The 9,982-nt window shown below is 51.0% G+C and overlaps 2 protein-coding genes across 3 annotated transcripts; one reads left to right on the forward strand and one right to left on the reverse strand.

The window, feature by feature from the left end:
• Nucleotides 1-647: 647 nt before the first annotated feature.
• Nucleotides 648-4,115, reverse strand: LOC103186441 (dolichyl-diphosphooligosaccharide--protein glycosyltransferase subunit DAD1-like). Of its 2 annotated transcripts, XR_488753.2 has the most exons (4): nucleotides 3,823-4,115; nucleotides 2,875-3,013; nucleotides 1,395-1,679; nucleotides 648-754 (listed from the first exon to the last, which is right to left on the reverse strand). XR_488753.2 is itself a non-coding variant. In XM_007905482.2 (3 exons), the coding sequence occupies exons 1-2, from the start codon at nucleotides 4,031-4,033 to the stop codon at nucleotides 2,883-2,885; spliced, it is 342 nt and encodes a 113-aa protein (XP_007903673.1). In that variant the 5' UTR covers nucleotides 4,034-4,114; the 3' UTR covers nucleotides 648-754; nucleotides 2,875-2,882. The 2 variants fall into 2 exon arrangements, 1 of the variants encoding a protein (XP_007903673.1); XM_007905482.2 differs by lacking the exon at nucleotides 1,395-1,679 and having other exon boundaries at nucleotides 3,823-4,114.
• An 856-nt stretch (nucleotides 4,116-4,971) lies between these two features.
• LOC103186440 (dolichyl-diphosphooligosaccharide--protein glycosyltransferase subunit DAD1-like) lies at nucleotides 4,972-9,982 on the forward strand. Its single transcript, NM_001292130.1, is given in 3 exon segments — nucleotides 4,972-5,192; nucleotides 6,886-7,024; nucleotides 9,855-9,982. Coding segments are annotated over 2 exon segments (342 nt in total). The 5' UTR covers nucleotides 4,972-4,981; the 3' UTR covers nucleotides 7,017-7,024; nucleotides 9,855-9,982.

The following is a 9,982-nucleotide window of genomic DNA, read 5'->3' on the forward strand; positions in this document are numbered from 1 at the left end:
GCTGAGAGGCTGAAGGCCCGACCACCAATGGTAGGGCGATTGGGGCGGGGTACGTGGAGTAGACCGGAGCCGGAGGAAAGCTCTGGCACGCAGGGCTAACAGGAGCGGAGTGGTTTCTGCATTACGACTAGTGCGAGCTGACATTTCTGAACATTTAAGACAAATATGATGTGCTGTAACATCCTGTGTCTGTGTGTCAGTCAGGGTTCAGGGTACTCAGTGACAGGTCAGTGTAGGCTGGAGCCCTCCTTCCCTGCAGTCTCTACATCAAATTGTATTATACAGCGCCTTTCACATTGGGAGGACGTCCCAAATCCCTAGCTGGGGGTTGGAGTCAAGAGGGGTGGAGGCGTTGTATAATTGTAATTTGTTGTTGTCGTCGTCGAAGAAGCCATTGAGACCGCCCTTGAAGGAGGTAAGGGGGATGTGAGGCGGAGGGACTGCGGGATGGAGTTACATTCTACTCTATGACTGCTGAGTCCTGGATATCACAGATGGGCCAGAGGAAGTCCCTCTGCTGGCTCCCCAAGAACTGTAAAGAACTGTTTGAGGTTTCTGTGTGCGTCAAACACCCAGCTGCGTGTGTGTGAAGGGCGGGCGGGTGTTTGTTAACATCATTCCTCATGTTTCAATGAAGAGAACCAACGTGTAATCAATCTGTGTTTTATTTACATTGTGGAATCAAACAGCAAATTGTGTGTAAAAAAAAGTAGATACATCGTGGAATCCCTCCCAGTCCTTCACAGCATTCACTCTGCAAGAGGAGAAATCATGGGCGTTAGAAACGGCAGTTATTTACTCACTGTTAGAGATCATTCAGAGTCTCACCCGGTTTCGTTATTCTGATGCAATAACCAATTACACTTATATCACGCCTTTCATGTTGGTGCTGGACAGTCAAGGATTTGCACCCTGCCTGGGTGTGGGCTGGAATCAGGAGGGGCGGAGGGCAAGGGTAAGAGGATAACCGAAGGCCCACTCGAAGAGAAGGTCTTGAGACTGGCCTTAAAAAAGGCAAGGGAGGGAACGCGGGGAAGGAGATGTAAGATGGAGTTCCAAAGGGTGGGGCAGAGAGGCTGAAGGCCCGTCTACCAATGGTGGGCGGGCTGGGTGGGAGACATGGAGCAGACCGGAACGGCAGGTCAGTTTGGAGTTAGCAGATCACAGAGGTAGGGAAGAATAAGGCCTGAAATTCACGAGCATTTGAAGGGAGAGTCACACCGCCCCACTGCATCAAACACAACCAAAATCTGTTCTCTCCCACCCCTACCGCCCACAAAATACAGTCAATCCACTTTACAGTATATTCTGTGAAGCTCTTTGAGACGTCTCGGAAGACGTGATAAGGCACTGTATCAAATGAAAGTATTATTATTGTTATAGCTGTACAGTACCTCATGCAGCACTCCTAATCAGGGGCGAGATGCACAGTGAAGAAGTCTCTACTTATGCCCGTCAATGTAACAGGTCCAATATTCACATCGGCTGGATCACATTGTCTGTGTGTCTTAATCCCAGAATAGTGCTCAGTAGTTTGATCCTGTGTCCAAAACCAGGCTGAGAATCAGCTTGGGGGCACCAGTAACGGAGGAAATCACTGTCTGGTGCTGGATCAGATCACGGAGGTGAAAGGATCAGTGTGCACTCAACTGCATCATGTTCCTTTTCATCCCCTCAGTCTAAAAAGTGGATAAAGAAAGCCTCAGTTCTGGTGATGAAAAGATAGTGTCTAATACACTGCAACAGCCAGACTGCTGTACTGAGCCAGGCAGGTCCACCGAACTCAAGGGTATTATAGCTGCACTGGAAGGAGACTCCTGCGGAACCTGTAAGCTAAAGCCCTAATGGATAGGGTGGTCCTAGCTGGACATGCAGCGGGAAAGCTTGCCAGACACTGCTCTCAATGGCAAGCTATGTGGTTTAAACTGGTTAAAACTCCAGTGCACATTCATGGGGATCCCCCAAGACTTGGCTCTTGCCATCCATCTTATTTCTGGAGTTAAGATAAATAGGATGTGTACTTCTGGGGAGTGGATGCACATTCCATCCCAGACACAGGAAAAAATCCACATCTGAAGACTCTTAAGCATGGGGTGGTGGAATTGCAATATGACAACAAGAAAAAACTATCAGAAAGGGAAAGACCCAGATTTTGTCTGCCTCTGCTGGATTTGGTTTCAGATCCAGAGATGCAGGATGAGCACCAAACTATACAATGGTATAGGATCAGGTACAGGACCTTAACACATCTTCCAACACAACCTCAAATCGCTCCCACAGAATTTCAGCGTCATATGGAGTGACTGTGAACTTTTGCGGGTGAACATTGTAGCCAACTTGCTCACAGCAACATCCGAAACAGCCATGAAGTGAATTACCATTTTTTGGGGGGGGAGGGGAACTGTTGGGAGAAATACCCTTATTTCTTATGAGCAGCTCGGTTTAATATTTCATCCTTAGGACGGCACCTGATAATGTGACACACTCCCCCAACGCTGCGCTGGAGCGTCAGCTGAGACCGTGATCTCAAAGTCCTCGACCTTCAACCCGCAACCTTCTGTCTCAGAGGTCAGAGTGCTACCACCTAAATCAGGCTGACACCTAGGGGCTGAATCATCATTACTGCAAAGTGTAGTGATTGAGTATTTTGTGGGCAAAATGTGGCAGCCAGTTTGCGCACAGCAGTGTCCCACAAACAGCCATGAAGTGATTGACCAATTTTATTATGGAGCTTATCGGACAGGACACCGGGAGAGAGAGAGAAACTCCCTTCTCTTTCCCAATAGTATCTGTGACATCCACCTGAACAGGCACAGACGGGATCTTGGTTTAACATCACGTCCAAACCGACGGGATCGCACAGACGGCACCCACCTCTCATCTCAGCCAATGAAGTTGATGACGACCAGGTGGAGGATGGTGCTGGCGAACAGGAAGTCAGCAAACGCCCGCTCCGGGGAGATGCCGGCAAATTCCCCTTTGTTCTGGGAGTTGATCTGTATCCGCAGGCAAACTGCAGTCAGGACGACACACACCGTTACACACGCGGTTACACAGAGCTTCTCATGCGCTCACTCATTCCCACCCGGTAACTAGCAGGTTATATTAGTCTCCTCTCAGGAACCTTTCCCCCACCAATCCCCCGCGTGCACTCACCCAACCCCTTGCGCGCACTCACCCCCCGCGCACACATTCACAATCCCCCCCCACGGACCTACCCCCTGCGCACACTCCCCGCGCACGCTCACAGCACCCCCATCCCCAATGGGCGCAGCTCCACATCGCACCCCCCCACCACCACGCATGCGCAACCTCCACTGCACACTCCCCCTCCTCCCCGCCTGCACACACACCACTCCCCCCCTGCTGCGCGCACCCCCACCGCGCGAACCCGGATACTCCCCCCCCCTCACGTGCACACACACACTCTACCCCCACGCACGCTCCACACAACACACACGTATGCTCCCCCTTTCCGACCCCAACCCCCCCATTCAACACACACAGACACACACACAGACACACAACACACACACAGACACTCACACACAGACACACAGACTCACACACAGACACTCACACACACACACAGACACACACACACACACAGACACTCACACAGACACACACACACACAGACACACACACAGACAGACAGGACACACTCACACAGACACTCACACACACAGACACACACACACACACACAGACACTCACACACACACACAGACAGACACACACACACAGACACTCACACACACACACACAGACACACAGACCCCCCCAGTGCCGGGGTTCGGGTGGAGGGAGTTGGGGCCTCACCCGCCAACACACAGGCGGCCAAACAGGCGCTGAAGCCGGAGAGGAAGGAGTTGAAGGGGAAGGTGCCGAGAAGGCCGCAGTAGAGGAACTGCGCGGCGCCGCTCAGCACCATATACAGCAGGTAACAGTCCAGCAGCTGCAGCCGCAGCGCCGTCCCTCCCGCGTACTCCTGCCACAGGCGCCCGAGCACCGCCCGCACCGAGCCCGCCATTGCTCTCTCTGTGTGTCTGTGTGTCTGTGGCCGGGGGACCCCAGAGCGGCGCACACCCGCCACGTCAACAGCGCCCGCCTCTCCCCTCCGCCGCCCCCGGGAACACACGCTCCCCGCACATTGGTTCCGCCCCTCCTCTCTGCTTATTCATAGAATCATAGAATTGTACAGCACAAAAAGAGGCCATTCGGCCCATCGAGTTTGTGCGGCTCTTTGAATAGAGCTATTAATGTCAGTCCCACTCCCCAGTCCTTTCCCCATAACCTGCGAACCCGTCCTCCTCAAATACCCGTCCACCGCATTTTTAAAACCAGACACACCCTCTATATTATTATTATTAAATGCTTCAAATCCATTACAACAACAACAACACGATTGCATTTGTATAGCACTTTTCATGTCGGGAGGACGTCCCAAGGCACTGGACAGTACAGCATGTTGTTGTTGTAATGTTGTAATGGATTTGAAGCAGTTAATAATAATAATAATAGAGTGGGTGTGTCGGTGACTCGAGGTCACAGATTCAAAATAATATCTAAAAGAAGCAGAGAGGAGGTGAGAAGAAATGTTTTCACGCAGCGAGTTGTTCGAATCTGGAACACATTGCCTGAAAGGGCGGTGGAGGCCGATTCGATAACTACTTTTTAAAAACTCGGTGGACGGGTATTTGAGGAGGACGGGTTCGCAGGTTATGGGGAAAGGGCTGGGGAGTGGGATTGACATTAATTGCTCTATTCAAAGAGCCGCACAAACTCGATGGGCCGAATGGCCTCTTTTTGTGCTGTACAATCTATGATTCTATGAATAAGCAGAGAGGGGCGGAACCAATGTGCGGGGAGCGTGTGTTCCCGGGGGCGGCGGAGGGGAGAGGCGGGCGCTGTTGACGTGGCGGGTGTGCGCCGCTCTGGGGTCCCCCGGCCACAGACACACAGACACACAGAGAGAGCAATGGCGGGCTCGGTGCGGGCGGTGCTCGGGCGCCTGTGGCAGGAGTACGCGGGAGGGACGGCGCTGCGGCTGCAGCTGCTGGACTGTTACCTGCTGTATATGGTGCTGAGCGGCGCCGCGCAGTTCCTCTACTGCGGCCTTCTCGGCACCTTCCCCTTCAACTCCTTCCTCTCCGGCTTCAGCGCCTGTTTGGCCGCCTGTGTGTTGGCGGGTGAGGCCCCAACTCCCTCCACCCGAACCCCGGCACTGGGGGGGTCTGTGTGTCTGTGTGTGTGTGTGTGTCTGTGAGTGTGTGTGTGTGAGTGTGTGTCTGTGTGAGTGTGTCTGTGTGTGTGTGTGTGTGAGTGTGTGTCTGTGTGAGTGTGTCTGTGTGTGTGTGTGTGTGAGTGTGTGTCTGTGTGAGTGTGTCTGTGTGTGTGTGTGTGTGTGTGAGTGTGTGTCTGTGTGTGTCTGTCTGTGTGTGTGAGTGTCTGTGTGAGTGTGTGTCTGTGTGAGTGTGTCTGTGTGAGTGTGTCTGTCTGTCTGTGTGTGTCTGTGTGTGAGTGTCTGTGTGTGTGTCTGTGTGTGTGTCTGTGTGTGTGTCTGTGTGTGTGTCTGTGTGTGTGTCTGTGTGTGTGTGTGTCTGTGTGTGTGTCTGTGTGTGTGTCTGTGTGTGTGTCTGTGTGTGTGTGTGTGTCTGTGTGAGTGTGTGTGTGTCTGTGTGTGTGTGTGTGTCTGTGTGAGTGTGTGTGTGTGTGTCTGTGTGTGTGTGTGTCTGTGTGTGTGTGTCTGTGTGTGTGTGTGTCTGTGTGTGTGTGTGTCTGTGTGTGTGTGTGTGTCTGTGTGTGTGTGTGTCTGTGCGTGTCTGTGTGTGTGTGTTCTGTCTGTGTGTGTGTCTGTCTGTGTGTGTGTGTGTGAGTGTGTGTGAGTGTGTGTGTGCTGGGGTGTGTATTGTTTGGGAGGGGGAAGGGTCTTGACAGGAGTCTGATATAAACTGCTGGTGATTGGGTTACAACAACAAGTTGCATTTATATTGTGCAATTCACACGTGGGATCTTCCTGGAGCGCTTGACAGTGCGGAGTTTGACCCCGAGCCGGGGGGAGAGGGAGAGGGGAGGTGACCGCAAGCACCGTCAAAAATAAAGGTCTTTAGATGGGATTTGAAGGTAGGGAGTGTCGGGAGGGTGGGGGCAAGGTGGAGGGATTGAGGGAGAGAGCTCCAGAGTTTCGGGGCACAGTGGCTGAAGGCACGGCCACCGATGGTAGAGCGGAGGGGACGAGGGACAAGCTGGAGGCCGCCGAGCGGAGACGGTGGAGTGGGGGATAAATTTGAAAATGAGTGAGAGGAACTTGAAGTCAATCCATTCTGTAATTGGGAGCCAGTGCAGCCGGGCAAGGACTGGGGTAATGGGAGTATGTAGTTTTGTGCATGTTAGTATCTGGGCCGGTGGCGGAGGTCTGAATTAGTGAATTTTGTGTATGGTGGAACTGGGGAGACCAGCGACGAGGGGATTGGAATAGTCCAGCCAGGAAGTGACAAAGGCATGGACAAGGGTTTCTGCTGCTGTGAGTGTGAGGTACGGACGGTGGGGAGGCAATGTAGTGGAGGTGGAAAAAAAACAGTCCTGGTCAGGGTAGAAAGGAAGGCTATGGATCGAACTGGCGCTTAAGTCGCGCACGAGTTCGGAGAATGAGAGGAGAGCGCAGGAAGGTTGAGGAGTTTGGAGCCACAGGAATCAGTGAAATTGTTTCGCACTCAAAATACACAGTCAATTCAATTTACAGTATATTCTGTCAAGTGCTTTGAGACATCTCGAAGATGTGATCAGGCGCTACATCAAATGCAAGGATTATTATTGGTGAGTGAGCGCTTGAGAAGCTCTGTGTAACCGCGTGTGTAACGGTGTGTGTCATCCTGACTGCAGTTTGCCTGCGGATACAGATCAACTCCCAGAACAAAGGGGAATTTGCCGGCATCTCCCCGGAGCGGGCGTTTGCTGACTTCCTGTTCGCCAGCACCATCCTCCACCTGGTCGTCATCAACTTCATTGGCTGAGATGAGAGGTGGGTGCCGTCTGTGCGATCCTGTCTATTGCTTTGGATAAGACGTTAAACCTGTTGTCAACAACAACAACAACAACATACATTTATGTAGCGCTCTTCAAGAGGTGTAGCGTCTTGGAATGTAATGGAATGTGGGAATCGAGACAGCCCTCTGTGATGGTCTCCAGTCAGGTTCCTGAGCCAGGAGGGTCCACAGTATTCCAGGGCACTGCTGATGACAGCACAGCCCACGTTGGTTCATCGGCAGAATCTGGAGGAGCAGACCGGTCAATGGGGGCTGGGAGTCACCCCACTCAGCTCCTGTTAACCCTACAAAGCCAAAGCCCTAACAGGTAGAGTGATCCTAGCTGGACAAGCAACATATAAAAATTGGGAAGTCATGTGATAGTACAGCTCTTGTCAGTGATTTTCCATTTGTTTGGAGACTGGTTGGATCCCAGAGGATTGGTTGCCCCACTTAAGAATAGAGCAAAGAGTAAACCTGGGAACTGAAGTGTGTCAGCCTGCCTCACGGGGTAGCACTCTCACCTCTGAGTCAGAAGGATTTAGGTTCAAGCCCCACGTCGGGACTTGGAATAATATAGTCTGGGAATGTGTTGCTTTGTCAGAGGTGCCGTCCTTCAGATGAGTTGTTAAACCGAGGTCCCATCTGTAGCTGTTCAAGTTAAGGATCCCGCGGCGCTGTTGGAAAAAAGGGAGTTTTTCTCCCGGTGTCCTGTCTGACAATACTCCAGATAATATTGGTCACTCACTTCATGGGTCTTTGTGGATGTTGCTATATGCAAATGGTTACCGTGTTTCGCCCACAAAATACACAGTCACTACACTTTACACTGTATCCTGTGAAGCGCGTTGATACGTCCCAACGACATAATACTGCGCTACATCAAATGCAAGGATTATTATAATATTATTCAGTGCTTTTTCAATCTCTGTTACCATTTCTCAAGTGCATCTCTTCAAATGACACATCATGTATAATGATGTCAACCCCTAGGTGTCAGTTTGGCTCAGCTGGTAGCACTCTCTCCTCTGAGACAGAAGGTAGTGGGTTCGAGCCCCATGTTGGGGACTTTGAGTTCACAGAATAGTCTGACGCTCCAGGACAGTGCTGGGTGGGAGAAGCGGTGCCTTGTCAGAGGTGCCATCCTTCAGATGAGACATTAAACCCTAATTTTACCAATTTTTGCTGCTTTGTACTGCTCACCAGGAAGCTCGCCGGGTGTTCCTTGCACCTGCCATCCATCTAGTGAGGACTTGAATGACCAACAAGTGATGGGCGAAGGAGGGGGAGTAAGCAGGGTCTTCTCGAGGCTAGGTGATATGCTTGGCAGCAGAACATTAGAATTGAGCCCAACCTCTGTGGCAGTCTCTAGTAATCCAGGGCAGTGCTGATGAAGCCCAGTCCAGCCTGACTCATTGGCAGGACTTTGAGGGGCAGACCCATCAATTATGCATGTGCAAGGATCTCTGGGGAGGTATTTGAACCTGGTTCTGTGCTGCCCTGGAGGAACGTGTTTGAATACTGGGGAAAGAGATTCCATGTGGTTTGAACTCGTGTACCAGAGATGTTATTGAGACAGAATTAAAAATTGTTTCAAAAGTAGGACTGGGGATTAGAAGATTTTTTTTACACATAGGGTTGTAATAATAATGATAATTCTTACATTTGATATAGTACCTTCTCACGTCGTTGAGACAACAGCAACAAGATTATAGCGCCTTTCAGGAGGACGTCCCAAGGCACTGGATAGTGTAAAGCATTTCAGATCCGAGCTGGGATCAGGGAGGGGAGGGGAAGGGGTGTGGCCAATGGCATGATCGAAGAGGACGGTCTTGAGGCAGGACTTGAGGGCGGCTAAGGAGGGGGCGAGGTAGAGTGATTGGGGGATGGAATTCCAGAGTTTGGGGGCAGAGTGGCTGAAGGCTCTCCTGCCAATGGTGGGGGTGGGTGGGTCGGGGAACGTGGAGCAGGCCTGAGCCGGCTGAGTGGAGGGAACGTTCGGGTTGGTAGGGGATTAAGAGGTCGCAGAGGTAGGGTGGGGCGAGGCCATGGAGGGCTTTGTAGGACCAGAATTTTGAAGTGGATCCTCTGAAGGATAGGGAGCCAATGGAGTCGGGTGAGAGTGGGGGAGATGGGGTCACGGAGTTTGGTGCGGGAGAGTACCCAGACTGCAGAGTTCCTGATTATTATCTGCAGCCTGTGGAGGCTGACAAGCAGGGCATTTGCATAGTCGAGCCTGGAGGTGATGAAGGCATGAACAAGAGTTTCAGTGGTCTGAGAGGTGAGGTAGTGGCGGAGTCGGGTGATGTTACGGAGGAGAGGGAAGGCAGAGCGGGTCATGGCTTGGATGTGGGGAAGAAAAGACAGTTGAGGGTCGAACAAGACACCGAACAAGAACAAGACGTCTCAAAGTCAATTGACTTTTTTTGTGGGTAACATGTGGCAGCCAAATGCGAACAGCAGTGTCCCACGAACAGTTGTGGAATGAGTGACTGATTTTTAATTTTTTTTAAAAGAGATTATTAGCCCGGAAAAGTAATACGTCAAATGATTAACAACCGGGTTCCTACTTACTGCTAATAATAATGATAATCCTTTCATTTGATAGAGTGCTTTATCATGTCTCAAAGGATATACTGTAAAGTGGAGTGAATGTAGTTCATATGTGAATGTAATTATTAGCTGGAGTTAGATTAGAAGATCAACCATGATTGAATGGCGGGGCAGGCTCGAAGGGCCGAATGGCCTACTCCTGCTCCTACATGTTAAGTTATGTAAAGGGCATTGTTGATATATTGTTCTAACCTTTGTGTTTCTGTCTTGCAGTCCTGAGGTATGAGGAGGGAAATCATTGAGACTGGATTGGAAGATAATTGAATTGTCTCGCCGCGCTGTTCAACATTTGTTTACACAATCTTCTGCTTATTCCATAATCAAAATAAAATATACTTTCT

This window comes from Callorhinchus milii, unplaced genomic scaffold, assembly GCF_018977255.1.
Source record: "Callorhinchus milii isolate IMCB2004 unplaced genomic scaffold, IMCB_Cmil_1.0 Scaffold3, whole genome shotgun sequence".
Taxonomy (NCBI): Eukaryota; Metazoa; Chordata; class Chondrichthyes; order Chimaeriformes; family Callorhinchidae; genus Callorhinchus; species Callorhinchus milii.

Coding starts and splice junctions, on each gene's coding strand:
- LOC103186441 (XM_007905482.2), bottom strand. CDS start 4,033: ATGGCGGGCTCGGTGCGGGCGGTGCTCGGGCGCCTGTGGCAGGAGTAC. Junction 3,014..3,822: donor GGCCGCCTGTGTGTTGGCGG/GTGAGGCCCCAA, acceptor TCCTGACTGCAG/TTTGCCTGCGGATACAGATC.